At 36.4% G+C, this 24,912-nt stretch overlaps 1 protein-coding gene across 2 annotated transcripts; it reads left to right on the top strand.

The window, feature by feature from the left end:
• The first annotated feature begins 1,678 nt into the window (after positions 1-1,678).
• On the top strand, positions 1,679-24,776 carry INTU (inturned planar cell polarity protein). Of its 2 annotated transcripts, XM_039383450.1 has the most exons (14): positions 1,685-2,019; positions 7,183-7,386; positions 11,369-11,487; positions 11,793-11,882; positions 12,293-12,370; positions 13,147-13,336; positions 15,810-15,863; positions 18,026-18,088; positions 19,118-19,339; positions 19,910-20,332; positions 20,831-20,928; positions 21,537-21,726; positions 22,960-23,114; positions 23,902-24,776. In XM_039383450.1, the coding sequence occupies exons 1-14, from the start codon at positions 2,014-2,016 to the stop codon at positions 24,011-24,013; spliced, it is 2,004 nt and encodes a 667-aa protein (XP_039239384.1). In that variant the 5' UTR covers positions 1,685-2,013; the 3' UTR covers positions 24,014-24,776. The 2 variants fall into 2 exon arrangements, with proteins under 2 accessions (XP_039239385.1, XP_039239384.1); XM_039383451.1 differs by lacking the exon at positions 23,902-24,776 and having other exon boundaries at positions 1,679-2,019; positions 22,946-23,108.
• Positions 24,777-24,912: the final 136 nt, after the last annotated feature.

The raw sequence follows: 24,912 nt of genomic DNA, 5'->3' as shown, positions 1-24,912 counted from the left end.
TTAGCCATTCTACTACTAATTTAAATTGCTGTGCAACACTTCCAGCTTCAGATGTTGACATTAGAGAAACCATGAAGGACTGTCCTTTTAGTGAGAGTTTTTCTGACTTAGGTTCAACCAAAAATCTCACCTTAAGCACTGGACTGATGTTCTAAATTGCCAGCTTAAGTAATCAAATTCTTTGGGTTTAGTCTCCGGCTACCACAGCTAAAATATCTTTAATATGTATCCTTTTTTTAATGCTGCTTCCTTTTTTTATTTTCTTAATGAAAGTAGATGAATGGTAAAAAACCTTCTATTTTTACTTTGCAATTTCTATTTCTTTTGACAGGTCTATATAGTTTTATCTTTTGATGTTATTTTACTTTTATGTTTTCTAACTTCACAGGTTGGTTTCCATTTCCCCTGGTCTCATATTTTTCTTGCACACTGTGCTTAAATATGCATCTCTCTGAGGGGGATGAGGCAGAGGTTATCAACTAATTATCACTGGGTTACTTCTTGAGAATATTTTCCTTCAGAGAGAAATCCCAGTTTGGTGTTTGTACTTTAAACTTGAATGTTAATTTTAAGTCTGTAAGCTCTAATTTGGTTCTGTTTGTTTTTGTGATTGGTGCCCTTAATTTTTCAAAGTTTTTCCATTTGCAGTTAATGACTTTTTCTTTGGGATCCTGAGTTTTTTCCCATTCCCAGTGATGGTAAGAGTGTCAGATGTAGAAAACACAAGATGCCGTTAGGCAGGAAGAATGGGCAGATAAAAGTATGGAGAGAGCAGAATAAGAAGCCACAGCAGTGGACAAGGAATGGAAAAGAAGGGAAAGGACTAAATTGTGGTGTGGCTTGAGAGACGAAGGAGAAATGAGGAAGAATGAATGGTTTTCTGCCAGTTCAGTGAACTAAGCTAAGAGTTACTAATGTGCACGATAACTGCCAGGACTTCTTCAAAGAGGGGAGCTCAGGGTGGTGAGATTCTTCCAGAGTTAGGCTCAACCAACACTTGAAATCTTTGGTGTAAGTGATGGCCTAGAACTTGTAAGCTGCTACAGGAAGAGTGAATTTTGGAGTGCTTTTGGAAACAGTGTTTTTATCAGTGGCAGTAGCACTGGAGAAGGCTTGGCAAGTGAACAGAGGTGGTTTCAGAGCAGGGCAAGGGAAATAACCTGATTGATGAAATTGTTGTGTTTTCTGGTAAAGGAACACGAGTGTAATATAAGCCTGGGTGGAAGGAAGAAGCTTGGACAGTTGCTATATAGGGGGACCACCAAGATGGTCAGGGGGATGGAGCACCTCTCCTATGAGGAAAGGCTGAGAGAATTGAGTTTGTTCAGCCTGGAAAAGAGAAGGCCTTGGAGTGACCTAATTGTGACCTTCCAGTCACAGAAGGGAGCCTACAAGAAAGATGGAGAGAGACTATTTACAAGGGCTTGTAGTGAAGGCACAAGGGGAAATGGATTCAAACTGAAAGAGGGTGGATTTAGATTAGATATTAGAAAGAAATTCTTCATTATGAGGGTGGTGACGCACTGGAACAGGTTGCCCAGAGAAGCTGTGGTTGCCCCATCCCTGGAAGTGTTCAACGACAGCTTGGACAGACTTTGAGCAACCTGGTCTAGTGGAATGTGTCTCTGCCCGTGGCAGGCGGGGTTGGAACTGGATGGTCTTTAAGGTCCCTTCCAGCCCAAACCATTCCGTGCTTCAGTGATTTTTGTAAAATGATACAAGCATGGCAGCAAGGCCTTAAGAGCATTGAGGTGCAAGACTAATGTTTCTAAACACAGTAAATGTTGCATGTAGAAACCATCTTCTTAAATGTAACAAATATACATTTATGACTGTTTGAATGTCATACTCATTTTTAAAACAAGACACTTTGGCTGTGTATTGTGGTGTGATACCAACTAACTTCCTCATGTTTTGTCTGTTTCACCTCCAGGAGATGCTTTAATTGCTGTAAATGATGTCGATGTGAATTCTGAAAATATAGAAAGGGTTTTGTCTTGCATTCCAGGTCCTATGCAGGTATAGTAGTTGAATGTTTATTCCAAATGTCCTCTGTAAATGTTAATATTGTTTCTAGCCTTTTTTTCCTGAGGAAACAGAACTTAGGGCTGGAGATGTGCAGCACTAGCATGCATGAAGCAAGATATTGATGTCTAGCTTAAATATAAATATGTCAACAAAATAGTAGTGGGTCTTTTTTGTCAATTACTGTTCTTAAAATGGTAATAATTGCTCTGGAAATACTTAACTAAAATAATTATATATTCATTAATATAAACAAGATTTACAAACCACGAGAGAATAAAAGCAAGCCTGAATTAACAAGTTAGTACCATTAAAATATTTAAGAGCACTTAAATGGAGAAATTGATACTACTTTAATATTTAAATAGAAAGAAGTCTCGAGGTTTTAAGAGTTTTTAGATTAAATACTTTAAGATCTTTCAAAACTTAACAGTGATGAAAATTGATAGAAGCCAGTAATAAAAGTTGATAGAAAAAAAATCCAAAAACCTGACCTGATGAATAATGTTTCTTCCCTCCAAACCTACTGCATATATCTTTTCTTCTAGCTGAATAATAATTTTGGAACTATAACGAAGAATTAAATAACTAATAAATAATTACATAGCTACTTCAGAGCTAAATCAGGAGAGTTGTTACTTATATAGGATGTTAATAGCATAAAATTTAGTATTTTGCGTTATTTTGTGCAAATCCACTTCCTGGTGGACAGGAAGACAAAATAAAAGTTGCAACTAACAGATATGAGAAGGAGCAGTTTAAAAATTGTAGTGTCTTTTGGTAGTTTTTCTTGAGGTAGAATAGACAAGGTGATGATGATAGTAGAAATGTTTTACAGTCCAGAGATAAAAAGTGAAAATTTTAGATTTTCTTAAACATGCCTCTGTTTGCAACTTATGTAGTGCAAGTGCCTGTGGAACTATATCTGTAACTGCAGTGAGATTGAGTACTGGGTTGTCAGTTCAGGAAGCTTTCCAAGATATTTGACAGTATGAAGCTACCAGAGTTGTGGTCAGGTATTGGCAGAGCTCCATGGGAGAAAAACCTTGTCTTGTCTGTCTTTGACCAAATATGGAGTTGCTGTAACTGCTATTAAATACAGAATGATTAAAAAAGCAGAGATTATATAGTTTATGTAATAGTATCCTTGCTAGATTAGAGTATATGTATTACTTATTGGTAAAATACAGTGCAGCTCTTTACAGAGTAGTTACTTTTAATGCAATGTTAATGTTTAAATTGTCAGTAAATCTGTCAAGTAGACAGCAATTATTTGAAATGTGTAACAGTTTGGCATGTTGGCTTTCCAAACCCTTTTATTAAAGTGCAATTATTCCTTTTTTACTGTGCAGTTTGAGTCAAGCCAGTAGAATGACTGCTGGAATAGACCAGAGGAGATTTAAATACAGAGTTCAGGAGTTTTTTGCAGAGTAGAACACTGGGTTCATGCTGCTAAAGAAACAGAGGGTTGTTGTATCTGAGATTTTGTAATACATGCAGAATTGTTAATGTATTCTCATTCATCTTGCATTGCAAAATATCAAATAAGAAGCAGTTTCAAGACTTGTTACTTAAATACAAGTTATTTCCATAAGAGAAGTCCCTGCTCTTCTGAATTCAATGTTAAAAATCGCTGGAATTAATTAAAAAACTTAACTCCCTATATTCTCAGTTTCAGCATGTGACATAACATAACTCATTATTATATTTCCAGAATTTTGTTTTCTTTGCCTCAGTTTAGGCAACTAGATCTAGGCATGTAAGGGCTAGTTTAGTAAATTTATTGAGCAATAGAAGTCCAAATGCTACATCAGTCCTTCTTTTTCTCCCTTTCTGTAATCAAAATAGCTGCTGCTTCCTTGTACCAGAAGACAGAATAGGAAGGGCAAGATATGCTAAAAGAATATGCTCTTCCTTACTGTGATATTCAGAAGTTGCAGAACCATTTTACCCAAAACTTTCTAAAAATATTCAGCCTGAGGCAGACAGTCAGAATCAAAAATTCCAGCCTGAAATTTTGAGTTACAGTTGTGCAAACGGTAAGCACATGGAAAACAGAGCCTTAAAACAGGAAATGGCAGGCAGTTTTTAAAATGCAGGCCATGCCACCAGCTCTGTCTGTAATAAAATCCACATTCTCAGCCATACACTTTCCTGCAGATGAACACAAATCATGCCTTTCTGCGGCAGATGAATGGTATAACAGCTACATTTTCTCTTTCTATACTGACAAATGTATAAGAGTATTAAGAAACAAATAAGAGAGTGACCTTCCAATCATTATTTTCCAGCAGTTAATAGTTAGGGTCACTTACAGGTTTGCACATTCTCCTTTGTTAATCTAGTTCTTAAAATTCCTTTGACCTCCACAGCATCCTGTAGCAGTGATTTTATGTACCTGATTTGTGTTATGTTCATTAACATTGACTTTCAAATTGCCATCTAATTAAGTGCATTTTATACCCCCATGTTTCTGTGTTATTAGAAAAAGTTAACTGTTCACGTCTTACTCTTCATATCATTGCGTGGCTTAGGAGAACTCTGTCACGTTCCACTTTGGTCACATATTTTCTAAGCAGAAAATTCCCATCCATGTCCCTCACAGTTTTCTGTCCCTGCCACCTTCATCAGTTCCTTTTTGCCATTTGATTAAATTCTTTTTGAGAACTGTTCTAAGCATTGAGAATGTGGGCGTGATATATAGAGTAGAATACTAATGTTTTCTGTGCTTTTCCCATTCTTTCTGTCATTTCCTTTTCTGTTTTTCTGCTGTGCATTGATCTGATTGTCTTTAGGAGAAATGGAATCAAAGCTATGGAAGGTTTCATAGTCAGTACTTATAAAAGGGAACTTCAGTAGTCATACTTAATCAGATCCGGTGCACTGCTCAAAATGAAGATTCATTTCTCCTCCACAAAAAAAAGAATAGGTTTTAGGGTACGTAGAAATACAGTCTCTTGTTCCTTTTCTATTACGGTGATGTGGGAGGCAGCATGGATGCCTCCAAGAGGAGGGACAGTTAAAAGTTCTGTTTGGCCCAGTTTGTTTTGAGCTCTTCCCTGGAGGACCATATGGTGATGCCTTTACAACAAGACAGACTGAGTTTATTTTTTAAAAAACTGAGAGACTAAAAGATTGCAGCAAGAATTATATCTGTGCATCGTTAATGTAGAGACTGTAGCCTAAGTGTCATGTATAAGTGTCCACAGACAAGATGTAATAGAAGTTAAGAGAAATAACTATTGAGCCTTAAGGAAATCTGCAAAAAGTTAAACGGGATATGAGGAAAATGCTCTGAAATATGCTCTGCTCATGCAGATGGCATGAGAAAGAAAGAGAACTGAATCACAAAATGCTGGAGAAGAAAACATACACCTCTGCAACTGTGAACTATCAAGTTACTGGGTCTTAAAAAGCAGCTTCTTCTTAGTTGGATGTTTCTGCTCCTCAAGCCCTGTTATATGCAGTGTAAGGAATCAAAACTGATGAGGAGAGGGCGAGGGATGAGTGACTGTAAGAAAAGACAGGGGTAGCACAGAGCAGGAGAGCAGGATGGAGGGCAGTGCTGTTCCAGGGAACAGGAAGAGAAAAGAGAAAAAAGCTGATAGCAGCCAAAATAGGAGAGGAGAAGTGGAGTGGAATGGGAAGGTGGCAGCCAATGACATAAATGTTGTAGCTGTAAGAGCTGATGATAGCACTTCTCTCCAAGCCAGTTTGACGGGCCCTGGGTGTTTTAAAGCATCCTTATTTCTTACTGGCACTCCTCTCTTGAAATATGTGCATACACATACAAAATTATGAAAATGAGAATGATCTCCATTTAAATGTATAAATTACCTCTGCCTGGGCTTCTCAGTTTTATTGCAACTGGGACAATATAAACTTTTTTGTTGCATCAATCCTTAGGCTAAGCTGTCACGGACTTAACACAGAAGCAGGATTTGGTGTGATGTGTTATGTTCAGAAATTCCCAGTCAATAGGCATGTTACGGTTATTTTAAGGTAGACAAACCATCTTGAGTAAAACATATGAAAGGGGGAACTGAGAGCATGCCTGCTTAGTCCAAATATGTCTTCAGTCACTTTAAACACTGATAAAAACTTGAGGTATCATCCGAGAAAATAAATCAAGTTTTTCTCCTTGGAAATGACAATTTTATGCTCAGTCAAGAGCTAAATGTTTCTCACTTCTCCTTCTTTCATACTTAGGATATCAGCATTCATTCACAAAAAAATTTAAAAATTGCTCTTTCATCACTGCCGGAACAACTAGCAAACATAATTTTTGTAAGGCAGTGATAATAAAAGGTATGAAAAATATAAAGCAAATTCTGAAACATATTTCAACATAGTTTGGATTATGTGTTGCTTGTTAGTCAGGAAATACGTGTTTCTTCTAATATTCCTGGTTTTTACTTTATTTGGAAAATAAAGACAGAAAACATAATTCTTTGGCAAAGTAAGCTTGATCATTTAAACTTTTGTTATTTAAGAGAGGATACTCTATGCTTTGATCTTTTTTTTTCTTCTAAAGACAGCACAGCAAAGTATGTAAACAATTTTTATGCTTGTGAATTGTTAAATACAGCAACAAAACTCTTATATGCTGATTTTACAGTTAAAAAAATTAACATGGTGAAAATGAAAGATTGAAAGAGTTGCTACTGTTACAATTTAACAGACTTTTTCAGTCTAATGTAAATTTAAACCGATTTTCCTGTGCACTCAAAATGGCAAAGAAGTGGTCCAGAAAGAGCCTTGAGGATATATACTTAGGAAAGTGCTGACATTTCAAAAGAAGTCAAATAGTATGTGTTTTTCAAAGTCAGGGTAGTATAGGTTTTGCGTTCAAAGTAAGTATATTTTTCCATTCTCAAGACCATAAGAATTAAGCATGAAAACACAGCAAACCACATGCTTACTCACATGGTTCATAGACCATGTAATAGCTAGCTTTGTCCTCTGTAATAGATGGTTATATGATCCTAAATGTACAGTTGGTTTTCTTGTAACAGGAGGAACTTTTGTGTGCTTACATGTCAGTAAAGCTAAGAAAACTTAATCTCTTAAAGGGCTCAAACTGCATCTCTTTCATTTTATGTTGGGACATAATTGTAAGTACAGCCTCGTTTTCACAATAATTAATTATCTTAATAGGTTAAACTTACATTTGAAACCTCAGTATTTGAGCCTGAAGTAACTTCTCAGCAAATGAACAAACAGGCACAGTCAAGTATGAACAATCTGGTTCGGCTCCTGTGGGGAGAAGACAGTACGGACCTTCAGCAGGCTGTTCAGGACGTGCCTCATATTGTCATGTTCCTCACACTGAAACTGGACTCTGAAACATCCAAGGATGAGGTATGTGGCTGACTGAATAAATCTGAAGTGAAATAACAACTGACAACAGCAACTGCTGTGACATTTGATGATAAATACATAAATGAATAAATAAATAATCTTGCTAAATGTTTCGAGTAGTGAGTCATCTGCAAAATGTCCCTTTTGGCAGAAATAAGGCCTGAAATTCCAGAGGGATAAAAAATAGCATCAGTGCTGACAATGTCTAATTGGACCTAAACTCAGTTCAGGTCAGCACATGAGGAGAGGCCAGAGGTGTAACTGCAAAGCCGAGGTACGTTCACCAGTGCAGTGTCGTGTCTCGTGTCCTCTCTCACATGCTGGACGGGGTGTTTTCAACGCCTCTCCAACTTGGAACTGTGGAATCTGCCGAGCCAAAAGAATTTCCCCCAGCAGGAGATGTTGGCAGTCCACATTCATAATCTGTCTGGCTCCTGTTTTGAAATGCTAATGTGCCTTTTCTTAGAGGACTCTGGCCTGCCTGCTGTTTGCAATCAGCGGCTGATTCTTGCTTGGGGCAGTGGTTTAGAGCTACTGAAGTACTTTCCCTTTGTCCTGTAAAGCTTCCTTTCACACCTCTTTCCTTTCTGTGTTCAGAAAAATTTTGCCAGTGTAGATGTAAGCCATTGTAAGTTTGTGTAGATGTTGTCCATGTTGTAGCCATAGCTACAGATACTCCTCTTAATGCCGGGACACAGAGCAGTGCGAGGGGGGGGGAGGGTTGGTGCTGAGTTTGGCCTCTTGCCTAATCTAAAAATGACAAATGGACAAAGTAGACTTTTAGGGACAAACATTTGGAAAAAGACTCTTCTCTTCTCCCCTTGTGTGAATTCTCAAATTTAGCATTGTGCCCCAGTGATCTTATATTATCTGTGATGAGGAGATATCAAACAAAGTACAAGTTTTGCCAGTCCTCGGGGACTGGGATGGCAAGACAGTGATGGAGTGGGGAGCAGAAAAAAGACATTTTGATTTCTTTCCCCTGGAATTTATCCTTAGATTCACTCAGTGCTCCATCCCTTTTCTGAAATATCTTTACTTCCTTTATACTATTTTTCAACTGGTACGAGTCTGTGTTGTTCTGTTAGTGATGTATGATAGAGAAGTGTTACAGCTGCACATAATGGAGTTTAATTTTACTTTCTAGAGACAGGGCTCAGAAGAGAACCCTAGAAAATTACATGATATCATAATACATAAAATATCACAGTGTTTTTCTTCTTTAGTATTTTCTTACAATAAAAATTAAAAGAGCTCATTTAACTGTAAATTAAATAAACTTAAGATTCTTTATCAAAGTTCACTTGCATATTTCAAATATTTCTCTTTTTCTTCAGTTCTGAGTTTTCAGTAGTCCAAGATTGCTATGTTATGTGGATAGAACACTTGTGGATGGTTGTTGTGGACTTAAAGACCAGTATTTTCTTGATCCCATAAACTTTATGAAATATTAAAAAAAATAATTTCAGGATCGCCGGCTCCTCTGTTGGTAGGGAAATAGACATGCAAATGCCTAATTGCAATTCCTCCACTGCAGTGTAGATCCAGTACTGCTTTCTTGTCCCATTATTTCTTTAAGCTCTCCCAAGAAACGGGATTAATCCTGAACATTGAGCAGAGGTAAAAGAGGAATTGTAATGCACATGTTGTCCCTTCACACCGTGAAATAATTGTTTCCCTGAGAAGTCTTGGCAGTTACGCAGCCCCAAATAGTCTAATGTGGAGGGATGCTTTGCTGGTGTAATCAAGCTCTTTATAACATTTCATTACAAAAAAAAATGCTGCCTTCTTCAAGGCATTTGTCTTTTTACTGAACATTAAGCAACTTATAGCCTGTAGATGTACTGTCCCAAATTTAGTTTATATGGTACTTTAAATTAACACTGAAGTTATGATACACCTATGCCATACTGCACAACAAAAATATAATGATCCTTTACTAAACTGCTTTACCCATATCCAAAGGAGGCACGGTATGCAGATCACATCCATGTAAACTATGGCAACTGGAACTAGTAACTAATTCTTCCACTTGTGAGCTTTTGGCACCTAAAAATAGAATTAATGAGCTTTAAGACTTGTAAGCTCTGTCTATTCAGCTATAAAAGAAAGTAGTGTTGGAAATCATTTGGGATGTGTGTACGCCTGTGGGGGGTGTCACAGATGGCAACAGTTTCAGTAAGATTGATCCTGTCTTTTTTAGATTTTAGTTTAAGGTAAGTATTACAGTTATACATTATTCGTACTAGTGTGCAACTATAACATCTTTGCGTTTGACCTGATTTTTGGTGATACCAGGTCTAAAAAGGAGTAATGTTCATATTCCTCCTACACGATAGTGTAGAAGCCATTAGTTCGGAGTCTGTCCAGGTCTGGATTTTTGGGTTAAGGAAGGGTTTACACTTTTTAAGGAATGAGCTGCTTGTCGTTTATTAGTTCCACTGTGTTTGGCCTGTGACCTTTGGGCTCGCTTTTGAGACAGCTGACCTGGTATGGTGGCATGTGCTGAACCTTGCTAAATCAGTGTATACAGATGTGATACTGCTCTGCCCTTTTGTTACAGTTGGCTTTTCTTTCCCTGGGAAAGTGTACAGATAATTCACAAATTAATTCAGTGTAAAGGCCCCAGTTCATAGTGAGGGGTGGAAAAAGGCTCTTTCTAGCCCTCTGCACTGCTGTAATTAGAAAACAGCAGGGTTTCTCCAGTTGAGGGATTGATTCCAGAAAAAAAGATCCTTGTCACTAATGAGTATTTGTAAATAGAGCTAATTAAATTGGATAAGAATGAAGAGTTTCCAGGTCCTTCTGTAATGAAACTTCTTTTAGTCTTGATGAGGAAAATTTTCTAATGGCACTGGCAGAATGTGCTTAGTGACATAAATAGGGAACTTAATCATGCTTATGTTTCTTTTGTTCATGTAAAAAGATAATTTACTATACTCTTTGCAGTGGATATGCCTAATACTACATGCATTATTTTTGGTCCATTATGATTTGGCAGAAAGCAATAAATTACGAAGAATCGTGTTTGCCTATTACTGTATTTTTATGGTTGCTGAAATAATACAAAATTTTTAAAAGTGCTTACATAAAAAGATTATTTAAAAAAACTGGTTAGAAAAAGAAAAATAATTGTCACAAATATTTATCTGAGCTTTAAGATGACTTATTTTACTGAGCGTCAGGATGACCTGTTTAAGAATATGTTGACACAGATGGTCAGAGGTTTCATGAGAAATGTTAATGGCGTATGTTGAGTATATATCTCAGTTATATTTTATGCTGTACAGGTAAAGCAGTTAGGTAGGGTTATATAGAGAGACTGGAGTTTTCATATTCTTACTGTTGGTTTTGAAGAGCTGTATGTTTGATGATGATTTAAATCAGAATTTAAACACAGAAAGAACCATACAAATAGAATCAGAGAAGGCTAGGATGGCTTGGGTTGGAAGGGACCTTAAAGATCATCTTGTTTCAGCTGCTTGCCATGGGCAGGGAGACCTTCACTAGACCAGGTTGCTCAAAGCCTGTCCAGCCTGTCCTTGAACACTCCTAGGGATGGGGCATCCAAGCTTCTCTGGGCAACCCGTTCCAGTGTGTCACCACCCTGACAATAAAGAATTTCTTCCTATCTCTTGGAATCAGACTGGTAACAGTGTACTTAAAGCTTTAAAATGCAGTGGCCATACTGTTTGTCGTTTTATGTTTCTTCATGTAATAATGATTCTAAGTAAGTTGTGCTTTTCTATAAAATAAAAAATTTAAAACTGTCAGAAACATTCATGTGCATTTTAGAACTTTCCAGTATGCCCATGCAGCTCACTGCTTGTTTCACTACCATATGAAACTATATGAGAAAAGTTTTCATGTTTAAAAAAAACCCTGTTACCACAAAAAAAAAATTATCTTGTTTTCTGTGGGGATTCTTTTTTGGGGGGGATTGGTTTTGCTTTGCTTAACTAACAGCTAACTTTCTTCACAGCAAGAAATTCTTTATCAGTACCCCATATCTGAAGCATCCCAAAAACTGAAAAGTGTGAGAGGAATATTTCTCACACTGTCTGACATACTGGAAAATGTTACTGGTACCGAGATTATCAGGTAAAAGTATTTGAAATGTAATGTATTGTTATTTTTATTACTTTATACATACATGTACAGCAGACAGGGGTTATGTGTCAAGTTATAGACAAAACCAGAGTGACTCAACCTGTTTAGGCAGTAACGTTTTAACTAGAACAACATGCCTGAAGTTGGACTGCTCAGCCTGCAGGTACATTGGTATGGGGGAATTTCCTTGTAGTGGGTAGCAGTGACTAGTGGGATTTTCACTTCAGTGAAATTGTTTTTAACTCTTTTATAACTTCATACTGTTAACAGAAGTATTTCTGGTTTAATTTTTCTAGTTCCTCCCTTTTCTTATGTGAAAAACTGATTCAAGTTGTTTACTGGAAAGAATCTGACAAGTTGCTCATAATTGGCCTTCCTGAAGAGAAGTGAGTTTCAGAGAAAAGATTTTGTTTTCCCTTAAATTTTATTTTGTGTCCTCAAATTGTACTCTTCTAACAAAAAAGCAAGAAAGGGCTTACAATGTACTCTTTTTACTAAAACTAGTCTTTATACCTGTGATTCTTATTTTTTGATTGACTTTATTCTCATCTTTTATATATCCATTGTTATATATCTTTTATATCTATATATAAAGATATATGTTATTCATCTTTTTCATTTGCTCTGAAGGAATAAGATCTCAGAAATACATGTAGGTTAGAAAACAGTAATATTTTATAGTATTTGGTAAATTCAAGTACTTCGTAGAGACTGCTGTATAACATCAGTAATATTACACACCTAGGAGGACTACTTATTCATAGTAAAGCTGTACGTTTTAATTTTTTTTTTTTAGTGTGCCACTTTCTCAGCTGAGGAACATGATTGAAGATGTTGTCAGGACCTTAACGTTTATGTACGGTTCTTTGGACAGGTGAGTTCTTTCAAAAGTATTTTCTTTTCACTCACATATTTCTCATTGGTGCTCACGGAAAAAGACAAATAGTAGCATTAATTTTAATGTCTACATGGAATTTCTTTGCCTGTGCCTTTACACTTGCATAAAAAACAGAATTATGTTCTTCTTGCCTTTTGCTTTCAGTCTGAACACTAGTAAGACACTTTTTAAACAGTCTTTGTCAATTCAGGAAGTTTTGTCCTTGATTAGGTTAAATCATTCACATAATCTAAGTCCCGGTGGATATCAACAGCACTCTGCAAATGTTATCCTTTACGTTCAAGCACTGTCTGTAAAATATACATATGAATCAGTATTATATTTTTAATAAAGTAAACACTCTGGACTTGCAGTGACTGTCTTTCTCTGCATTTGGAAATCACCCAGAAAATTTTGAGTCTTGACCTAGATAAAATTGCCAAGATAGATTATTCATATGCTTGCATCAATTCATGCTTAACGTGTGTATGCCATAGAGAAAGAAAAAGAATAAATCTCAGTTTCCAGAAGGATGAGACTGATGTTTAAATCATATCAAGTTGCTCTAAGACATCTACTATGATACTGTACTGCTTTAGTTTGTTCTTTATTTTTAGCTACTGCCTGGATATTAGCCTAGTGGATTGTTTCATGTTAAAAATACATCCAAATGTAGCATCATGATGCAAAGAGACTTGTGTAGCACTGAGGGTTATATAAATAAACTGCAAGTTTCTCAGTGTTATTCTAACTTGGAGTTCATGTTTGTTCAGTGCTTTTTGCCAGGTGGAAAATGTTTCTCGCCTCGATCATTTTTTCAACCTGTTCTTCCAGCGTGCACTTCAGCCTGTGAGGCTCGAGCCAAGTGCCAGCCCCAGTGCTCAGCACTATGAGACCTGCAGTGCCTTGTTCTTGGACAATCTCCCAGGCCTGCGCTGGCTGACGCTGCCTCGGGAGATCAAGGTAATGTCCTTTTCACATCTCTTTGGAAAAATTTGTATATGAGAGACCAAAAAATCTTCTGCTGTTATTGTGTAATTTACCTTTGCTCATCCAAGACCATCCATTTTCCTACCAGATCCTTTATTCAGGTTTGGAGCTACACTGTCATTCCCACAGTGTGTTTAGTGGCTTTAGAGTTATCGAGGAAGAGATTATGATGACAGAGGACTTAAAACTTTATTTAAAATATATACACACGCATCTCTAAGAACTAGGATATAGAGTAGGGAAAGCAGCCCATAGTATGTAGCTTTATGTTTGATTTTGACCACTGAAATATTTTTCCAGGTAGGAAATACTACTCCAGAAGCCCATAGCTTGTAATTTAGGAGAGTTATAAATGGCTGTTGCAAAATCAAAATAAATATCCACATGTCATTTGTGTGACACATACAGGTACAGCTTTTCTGCACCATTCCACTGTGTCTGGTTACCTCCCAATTAGAAACTAGGTTGTGCATTAAGCACTAGTAAGACAAAAGGTAGATCATAGTAAATGGAATTATAGCTGTCAGTCATAAATGTCATTTTCATGGCTTTAATATCTATGATTCTGGTTTAGAATATGTTAGTCTTGTCATGGTAGATTTTGTTTTTTAATGAGTATTTGCCACGATTCAATGCAAATAAAACAGCTTGGAAGTTTTAAGCTCAGAGTTTCCTTTCATTTTTGGATAGACCCAAAATATTTGTAAGTTTGTAGATAACATAGTTAAGGCTAATTCTAATTATTAGACAATGATTGTAATCTGAGTTGACCATAAACTCCATTATCCAAACTTATTTCATCAGCAACAATAAGAGAAATGAACATTGTACTTGCTGAACTTCATGGAAAATTGCAAGTGTTTCTCAGAACGGCTTTGTGAAAGGACTGAATTTGGATGTTCAAAATGACCTTTCTTCTGCAGTAGCATATTCTGTAATTTATACAGTCTTTATTTGAAGATAATATTAACTAGGACTTTCCTGGGTTTCTGATTTTTATGTTTAATAAGACCTCACTGTATAATTTTTATAAGTGTGTTTGGAAGGGAAGGGATGAAGGGGTAAGTCTTTCAACTTTACAGGTTTGCTGTGATTCAGTAATAGAAATTGCCCTGAATGTTGCAGGTTGTGCATCAGTCAGTGCTGTTAGTTTCCAAACATATTTCTGTGGTCTTCTCTCTTTTCTTCTTTAAAAGAGAATTGTCTCCTCTTTTATCTTTAGTTGCAGACTGATAGTTATTTAGTTCTTTCTACCTTACCCTGTAGTATGTGTCCAGATACATTTTTGATAAATATGCGCTTGAGGACAATATGTTTGCAATTATTTTAATCCAACCTCTGCTTTTATAATATGTATGAACACTGTTATATATGTTTTAGCTATAGAAGTGCATATTTATGGAGTGTCTCAGAAGAGATTAGGTTTTTTCCTCCATGCTTTTTTCTTCTCTCTCAAGTGTCTATAGAAAGACTCTATTGCACTTTGTTCTATAGTTCCGCTTCCAGGTTGTTTCTTTCTTGAAAAATAGTTAAGTTTTAAAGGGATTTAGACAACAGCATCATTTATATTTGTGATACGGACATCACTTTCCAAAGTTGTCTGAGATCATTCATATTTTCCAGAAAAAATGTTATTGTTGCAGAACATGACATTTCCAGTTAACATTTTGGTGAAGATATTTATATCCTATAAGGAATATAAAACTAAAAATGTCAGTTCTTTGGGCAGAAAGCCATTTAAATTTTGGCTGGGGAAAAGCTGAGAGACTGGTTAATTTTTGACTGCCAGCAGCCCCGCTGACATTGCTTAGTTTGAAAACTGGCTGTTTCAATTAGAGGCAGCCTGTTAATACAGCCCAAGAAGTTTGTAATTACGGGGTTTAGGTTCTTTGCATTAAGTACTACCTTTACATCAGGGGTTTCAGTGCCTAGTACTATGTTTCTTGAAGTACTCTTAATAAAATTTACATTAACCAGCAGCTTTTGTAGTTACAGAAATTAGGACACCTAAAGCAGTTTTAGTAGAACAAAGATAATGCGTGAGAAAGTTTTGGCAATTTCCATAGAGACAAAAAACCTAAATCCATTGTGTAAAAGATTTTTCTGATAACTCAGTTTGATGCAATAGTGTGCCAGATTTGAGATTTGTCTCTAGGCATCTAAAGCACCTTTGCGCCAAACACTATGTTCAGCAGGCACACAAGGAGGGAAATTGTACAGTTTCAAAGAGCAGGGGGATAGACAGCATTTAAGAAGGATTTTCCTTTAATCTGATGGCTCAAGGTGTTCTTGATATTTGATGTTACTATTGAAAAGTACATGCAAATTTTTATCCACTTACTTTGTTACTTCTAATCTGAGACCAGCGAGACAGAGCAACCTATGCTATTATGAGAAATTAATGTGTTGGAAATGTCTATTAAGAAGTACTGTTTAAATATTTCAGATGGAAATTGACACGGCACTGAGTGATCTGGAAGCAGCTGACTTCGCAGAGCTGGTAAACATCTTATTTTTGTTTGCATTGCACACTATGTCTTTGCCTTAGTGTCATATTCAGCACTAATTTCAAACTCATCTACTTTTTCTCATCAAGTGGGAGTCAAAGCAAAGGAATGTTGTATTATTCTTTAAAGATAGATCCATTTACCCATTCTATTTATCCTGAATTTTGTCTCCATGGTTAATATTACAACATATTATAATCCTGTAGGATTGGATTAATCACTGGAAATCCATGATTTAATGTAACTTAAGTCCAGGGATGTTGTCTCGGTTTGAGACAATTTGGAGGGGCAGAGACCTTGGACAGAAGTCTCCTTCCTCCGATTCAATACCCCTGCTTCTCTCCAACAGAAAGAGAGAGAGAGATCAAACACGCCCAGATGTAAGTGAAAAAATAGCTCTTTATCAAGAAGAATGCTGAACAATACTGATAAAACTGGGATAAGCTAACCAGAAAAATTTCCAAGCTCTGCCCATTGGACCAAAACAAGATGGCATCCGGCCTCCCCCCACCTGGTAAAGCCTGGCAGGAGTGGTTTGGAGGGTCAGTGCTGGCGTGAGGCTGCAGTGCCAGCACAGGCAGTTACTGGAGCAGGGCTGTGGACCTCTCAGGCAACTGGAAGGACCCACAAGACACCTGCTGGGTCCAGTGATGAGACCTGTTTGCTGCAACTCTGATGATGGCTGTAGTCCTGATCCGCTGAGGAGGTGGGAGGAGGTCCAGGTGGGAGAAGTCTCATGGAGTGAGGGAAGAAGACCTTGGTCTGCCGAGTGAAGTCCAAATGTGGTCTTTTATTGGGCTCAGGGTGGGTGAGAACACCTCTGGTACCTCCCTAGGGGCAGGGAGTTCTTCCCTGGATGATTAACACTGGATCATGGGACATTTCAAGAGTCTTTGACACCTTCTAAGCACATGTGGATTCATTATGGCCATCAGCAGAGATTAATTTGTGTGTGTGTGTGTGTGTGTGTGTGTGAACTGTCCTGATGCCTCCCCAAGGGGAGTTATCGCAGATGAGTCATTTGTGTAAGGACAAAGAGACAATACTCAGCTCATTGCCTGAGGTGGCAGGTGTAGGTGTCCTCTGAGTCATCAGCCTTCCAGTCTTTTCACACTGGTGGATACATTCTTCCTCTGGGATAATAGAGTACCACCCTTATCTTAAGTCCCTCCCCACAGCCTAAATTAGTAGGCATATTTGGAGAAAAGAGAAAAGGTGGATACCAGAGTCTTTGTGTAACCCAGGACATATGTTTACAAAAGCACTTTAATTTTAACACAGCTGATTGTTGTTACATTTCTTCTTTGTGTATATAGTTGTCTCCTTCCCAAGCAATTGTGAATAAACCTGAAAACACCTGTGGAGCAATGAGAACTTAAATTTTCCAGTTTACAGAAAATAATTACAAATTATGCTTATTTTTAATACTGTTAAAGGAGACTGTAGTAATTTACTTAAGTAACTCTTGCTGTGCGAGGTGTAAACATATTGAAATTTCAGCTTTACTTTGTCATGAAAAAGCTCTCTTAAACTCATGTTTCAGAACAGTTACTTTAAAATTCTATTCAAGAGAATCACTGTTCTAAACAACCTGGATGAATACTTACAGAAAGCAGTGTTTGTAAGTTACAGTTTATTGCACAGAAATTGATTGCACCTACTTAATTTAAACTACAGCTAAACAGAGTGTTACTAATCAGAGACCACTGGGCATTAAAAGATCAATGAATGGGTATATTTTAGGTAAAATGTCAAGTACTGGAAAAAAATGCTTTGACTTGAAAGTTTTACTCTACGAGGGCCCCTGGTGTCAATAGTTACACTGCAGGTACTTTGCTGTTAAGACCTGTGAGAGTGAGCAAATCCTAACAAAAATTGTTAATGGACAAATAACTATTAAATAGGAAACTTGTTATTTTCAGCTGGAATTTTTTGAGAAAATTTTAATGATATGAAAATTAATAATGGAGGCTAAAAATTTGGTATTTCCCTTTACTGCTCAGTATTAATTGCTGTACTAGTAATAAGAGGTGGTCAAATATGAAAACATTAAGTAATATATTGATTACAATTTACCAGAAGTAGTTCACTTGCATTTGGTAAATAAAATAAAAATTCTGAATTAAAAACAATACAATTATTTTTTCCCCCACAGTCTGAAGATTATTATGACATGAGAAGATTATATATGATTTTGGGCTCTTGTCTCTTCTACAAGGTAACATTAATGATTATTAACGATTAAGACCTAAAGATTAGCAAAAAAATAAAAATCTAATTTATTCCTGGAATTACCCTTTCAGAACCTCACAAATATGAAATAAATGTATGACTGCTTTAAACATGTATTTCTAGTACCAGAACTCAAACACTATAACAGAAAAAAATTGTGAAAGGCAATTATATGTACTGTATGATCATAAGAACAAAATACATCTTTGAAACTGGAGTTTTTTGGTGTGTGATCAGAGGATTAGAGAGAGTGAGTAATAAAGCAATAAGAATCAATTCAAGTGAGACTGTAGGATATTCCAATAGGAATTTTTTTGTTCACTGCAATTTTTTATCAGCAGGCAATCTATCTTTAGTCCATCTTTAAATGCAAGACTTGAGAAATTGTATCAACAGCTTTTTTCACTTTGACCTCATTCGTAAATTTATTTAGCAAATATAGACGGTGTAATCAACAGTATAAAGAGGAAGATAAGTACCTTTACTTAAAGAAAACTTTGGTGATTTTATCATGCAATTGTTCTTTATGTTGGTAGTGTCACAAGACTAAACTGTTCCCACAAATGGACCTGCACAGTATCTACCATGATAACACTTGAACTGTAAAGCTCTTAGTGCTAAAACCGCTGCTGTACTATGTATCTTCTTTGGAAATTTTATTAATTCCAGTGAGAGCTCACTAATTTTGGAGAGAGAATTAAATGAGAGCAACTTAACGCTGTAGGTGTTTTCAAGCTGTTAAAGCCATGCATTTCCCAACTCACCTTTGATAATTTGCATATATGCTGATGGTTTATTTGTGTATATTTCAGTATTTTGAGTCTTTAGATGTGGTGCAAAAGCTCAGTGTTATCTGTTGTACAACTGTATACCAAGATGACAGTCTATGGGCAGATAGCTTAAGATGACAGTGCATGTGGGGCAGGGATACCTCTACATAGAGAGTACTCTGAAGTGATATATGGTGGTGTTGTATTTCTTACTGAATACACTTCCTTTTTTGTGTTTACTTAAGGGTTACTTGATTGGTAATCACTTGCCAAAGGAAGATCTTATTGATATAGGTTTATACTGTCGGCACTACTGTCTGTTACCCTTGGCAGCAGAACGGAGAATCGGTCAGTTAGTGATGTGGCGGGAAGTATTTCCACAGCATCATATCCAGCCATGCGAAGGTTCAAGTTTTACAGGATACAGGGAACCTGAAGCAAGATACTTCTTACTGATAGTTGGCTTGGTAAGTTAACAACTGCAATATGCCCATTCTCTGGGTCTCTTCTTTGCTGTTGTGTCTTGCCTATTGTTCACTAAGATATATATATTACATGCATTTTCTTTGGTAATTTTACAAAATACTTATATTGTAGTTGTTTTATGGGATAGAATTTCTCAGAGAGTAGCATTATTTATACATCTGCAAAGCTTGCAAAGGTTAAGTATAAATTCTGATCATTTTTATGCCTTTTCAATTCAGTTGAAAGTATTTTTACCTTCATGATCTTGTCTTTTCAGACAACTAATTTCAGAAATGTGTCTGGTTTTGTTTTTTTAAATGTAGACTTTCTTTAAAGCAAACAGCTAATGAGTTTGTAAACAATAGCTTTTATGTTTGGGTCATTAACTTAAATAACACAATAACAGAAAGATGTCCATGGATGTGATTTGATTAGAAGAAAATAACTCCTCTGAAGGTGAGGAAGGAGTGTTGAATATAGTGCTGTATTTTACCCAAATCTCAGATAAGATATAACACAGCACATACTGTACATTAAACCAAAGGCTAATGTTACTCCCTTCATATTTGCAGAGACACTTCATGTTGTGTGTCCTACTAGAGGCAGGAGGCTGTGCATCCAAAGCTATTGGGAATCCAGGACCAGACTGTATATATGTAGATCAGGTCAAAGCAACCATACTCCAACTGGAAGGAATAGATGCCAGCATAGAGGAAAGGCTGGATTCTCCTTCCATTCCACCTTTAGCTTGTGCTGACTGGTTCCTTCCTGCAACACGTGACAAACTGGAGAGCTTGACCACCTCGCCTATCCTAAGCAAAATACAAAACACTTGCAAACCAGCGACTACTCCAGCGAGCAGAAGATCTCTGTTTGGGGACTCTTCCCTAACAACACAGATGCTGAGTCCTACAAGAAACAGTGGAGGACCCCAACAGGGTAACGAAGGTCCTGCAGAAGATGAAAGCACTAATCCACAACCTGTAGTGGATCAGGTCTGAGAATAAAGGCAGAGAGAATTGATAAAGTTCTGGTGGGCTTAGGGGGCGGTGTTCTTTCAATGTAAAAGAATAAATCTAAGAATCCCTGAATTCAGTAGCAAATACTTCTGTTGGCTTGGAAAGCTTTGGGTCAGCCTAAGAGCCATCATGTGGTTTTTTATTTTATCATTGCTTATAAATATTTGGGGTTTTCACATGACTGAAGTGGGCACAGCTGCATTTGAATCAGCAGAAATAATTGGAGAAGATCCCTGAAATAATGATGTAAACATAAGTTACCAGGACAAATTGCTGTACAATTGTCCAACTGCTTTTAACTCATTTTAGTCTAAAATAGGCTATAAAATACATTTAACTTAGTTGATGCAACTGTTTCAGCCTTTTCAAAAAATGCTGCATTATTTTCTTCTAAGTTGGTCATTTGTTGGTTTGATTCTGTTTTTCCTTTAGCTGTGTTTTCTCTGTTATTTCATCTATCTGCGTGTTTTTCAGGCCACTAGAAAAAAACACACCCTGCCAAATCCATGTCATTTAGGAAATCTAAAAAAGAACCTTTCAGAGAAAGATAAAGAACTTCTTAATGCTATCAAGTAAGAAATTATTTTTTGTTAAGTAGTTCATATTTTAGGCCATACTTGGATCGTTTTTTGAATATACACAGATCACAGAAGTTCCTGCATAATTTTATTCTAATCAAAGCTTCACTATGCAAGGATTATCAGAAGTGAAGCTCTTAAATTGAGAGCTTAATTAAAGAAAAAATACAAAATAATACAATAAAACACTGTTTCTGAACAATATGTCACTGTTGTATGCATATATCTCACATCTATATGACCTTGAAAGTTCAAATAAAAGTTCTGAGCCACACATATACATACCTTGTGCTCCTTGGTGTCTCTAGGTAGGTGTACAAAGGACAAAGTTTTTATTTTTCTTTCCATTTTTCTTTGTTGGGGCAAATTTTGAGAACACAAATGCAGTACCTAACTAGTACCATGATTTTTTGATTTGTTGTTAGTTGTTTTTTTAAAATTAATATTAACAGTCCGAATCAGCAGGATTTCCTTGGTGTAGAGAAAATACCTGTATCCATTTTTTAACTCTGTTACAGTTACCAGAAAAACAATTCTGTCTTAAGAAACAAAGTATATGTTGATAAACTGGAATTTCTGAATTCTGATTTAATTTTTTTAAGGTTGACATCTGGTCCTGAGAATACTCTCTTCCACTATCTCTCTTTGGAAACGATGCAAGGAATCTTTATTACTCCAACTCACAAAGAAGTAGCACAGCTCGGTGGCTCCATCCACCCTCAGTTAATCAAGAATTTCTATCGGTGCTGTCTTTCAATTCGTTCCATTTTTCAGCAATCCATAAGGAAAGAGGTACAGAAACTTTGCTTTTGTTTTTCTATTTACATTCTCAACTCAGTGTTTCAAGATTGTTTTCACTTAATTATTTCAATGCTTTGCTGTATTTGCATGTGTGTCGTTTTTAAAGCTTCTGATATTACTGTTATGGGCAGGTTCTCAATTTATAAGATACTCCATTCAGATCAGTCATTTTGTGTTCAGTGCGCACTTTTATTGTGCTAAAAGTCTGCTTTGCTAATTGCACAGTTGATTTTTTACTGACATGAAACAATTTTATGTACTAAGGAAAGATACAGGAAGGGTTGTCTATTGTGAAATCTCTGTGAACCTATGAGTAATTTAGACTATGCTTTATTAATTTAATCCAAAGCATGCTTAAGGAAATTCAAGGCACTCAGACAAATACTACCTGTTTTGCTTATGAACTGCTAAGATGCATTTCACTTTTTCTTCTTCCATTTTTGAGAAATTAGGACAGTGGTGTTTTGACCATCTTTTCTAGATGTTCAGCTCCCATATCTTCAGTATTGTAGGCAGTTGAAAGTTGTGGTTTCTGGGTTTGCGTATGGCAGACATAAGTTCCTTGAGATTTTTTTCCAAGAAAACCTTTTATTTCGCCTTTGAAGCAACTGATTGGAATAGGAGTTTCATTTGCAGATCCAGAGATTAACTGAACTTTAAGGTTTATTCAAAAGCTTTGTATAAGACATGACTCTAAAAGCTCAACTAAACACAAAAATATCTTTATTTTCTATAAATCTTATGCCCTCATACTGAGTAAGAGTAAGAAAATACTCTGAGCAAAGTGCTTCAGCTGTTTATTTACAAAAAGAAATTCCTGCCTGGACAAGTTTATTCAATGGACTTTTACTAGTACAGTTAGGGAGGCACACAGAGAAAGAAAGATGAGAGCTTTAGCTGTTTTAACAGTTTTTTAAAGGAGCTGTATTATTTCAGATGTCTAAAATACAGAAATAGTGTTCAGCTAGAAGGAAAAAAAAAAGTCAAAAAAGGGAGCATGCTTTTAACTCCAAATTGTGTAACAATGGAAAAGCCTTTTGATGCCAGAGGAACAAAACCATGGGGAGAAGAATCATGTAAGCAAGTTAGTTACGTATTCTAAGCCTGGCTTTTTGATAGCAATGTCATTCATCAGAGAGTCTTGAAGAAATCACATAGTTATATTTGCTAGTGTTTTGTAAACATGTTTCCTTCTCTACTAATGTTTCAGCAATTGTTTTACAGAAAAAGGAAAAGGCAGGCAGTGGAATTTCAGAATTTAGTAAGGCAGCTGAGGACACAGGTCTCGTAAGAGAACATGGTGTTTTGTTTGAGTGCTCTCCTGATAACTGGACTGACCAGAAGAAACCACCACCAACAATGAATTACTGGGTTGTGGGGTAAGTTTAAAGACAAATTTTGTCTCCAGCTTTTGAGTGTGCCATTGTACTCTTCAAGAATAAATACTGTAGCACATCACCGAAGTGCTTGAGCAGACTGACTGAGGTATCTTTAATTTGGGACTGGGAAGTTGCCCTGGTGTGAAGTTCCACCTTTAACTGGGGGGAGCACCGAGCCAATGTGAAAACAGCATGGAGCTGACAGCTTTTGCAGAGGGGAGGGAAGATGTTTAAAGAGAAAAAAAAAAGCAGTTGTTTCCCACAAAGAATGTACATAAATGCAGTTTGCATGGAAAAATTAAAATTGTTAATTTAAACATTTAAAAAATGTTTATGCTACTGCTGATATCTTTAAAAATAATTATAATGCTACACAAGGTTATGCACAGGTATTAACAGCTTTCTATTTTAGCTCTTTCCCTAAAAGAGCTCATTGGATTAGTATGTGGGAATTAGTAAATTTTTGAATTCTCGGGCTTGCTCCCGAGGACCTTGATTGCAGCTTGTCGCTCAGAAACCTGGATTGCTACAAACACACTAGTACCACACAAATAGATCCTGAAATCCTAAAGATTTTTTTCCATGCACAGCCATGAGAAAACTGAGCAGAGAATAACTTGATTTAAAAATTAAATGCAGGAGAGACACTGAAATTTGCCAGCTGTCTTACACAGGAGCTGGTTTTAACTTCTTACTGAAACCTCAGAATACAACAAGAATTTATCATTTGAGGAGAAAAAAACAACTCTGAAGATTTTCTTCTTTTTATTGTTTTTTTTTTCCCCAGGAGACTCATTTTACATCCAAAACCTCAGGAGTGTTACGTCTGTTTTCATGACTCAGTCACAGAAGCTGCTGTTGAACTGGCCTTTAAACTGTCTTTTGGCTTAGCTACATAGATGAGCTTCCTGGACACTCAGCCATCCTTCATGGTGGTGTTAGTTCTTTAAAGTATTCCATATAAAGGGAATGAACTTAATTTAAGTGCCCACCCACAGTGTATCTTTGAAATGCTTTAGAAAAACATAAATACCTTGTGGTATGACATAGGTAAAACTTCTGTGGTGATTCCAATGATCTTATCAATTGAATACTTAAAAATATTTCAGAGAACCAAAATTCCTATTTTTATATGCTGTCAATTTTTTTATCCTGATCATAACTTTATTACATGAAAACATCACATAATTTGTACAGTCACTGCTGTCAGTGCACAATATGCAATGTAAAATGATAAGCTGATCCTCAGAAGTACTCTCTGAACATCTGGCAATTGGTGATGAACGAAAAAAAACTTTTTCCAATTAGTTAAAATTTTGTTTCTCTAAGGGCCTTGAAAATACTGAATGTTTTCAGTAGCATTGTGTTGATCAACACAGAAAGAAATCCTTTAGACAATGCATGGCACTTAGCCTCAAAAAACTAATGACTAATCATTTTTGCCCTTATGCTCTCCTGCACACTCAAGGACTATAGTGTGGTTGATTGTTTTACTTGACTTTGTGAGTTTTAACTATAAATAATACTTATATTTGTTAAAATGTAATTTTGAAGACACAAAAAAAGATGGGGGGCAGGGTAGATGGTTTTAAGACTTCTGCATGGACTTGGCTTATTTTATATTCCTAATTTCTTAATAAAAATGTATATTTGTTAAAAACAGTAGCGCATTCATCTATTTTTTTTTACTTCACATATTTTCTCCTTTGTTTATTTAAACATAATTTGTCTAGTTAGATCTTCCACAATTTACAGCTGGATATTACAAAACCTGTTAGGTTATATCCATGTGTAGGGC

The sequence above is a fragment of the Pipra filicauda genome, unplaced genomic scaffold (assembly GCF_003945595.2).
Source record: "Pipra filicauda isolate LSUMZ 115617 unplaced genomic scaffold, ASM394559v2 scaffold30_size5312502_pilon, whole genome shotgun sequence".
In the NCBI taxonomy this organism is placed as follows: domain Eukaryota; kingdom Metazoa; phylum Chordata; class Aves; order Passeriformes; family Pipridae; genus Pipra; species Pipra filicauda.
This window is presented reverse-complemented; position numbering and strand designations above follow the sequence as displayed.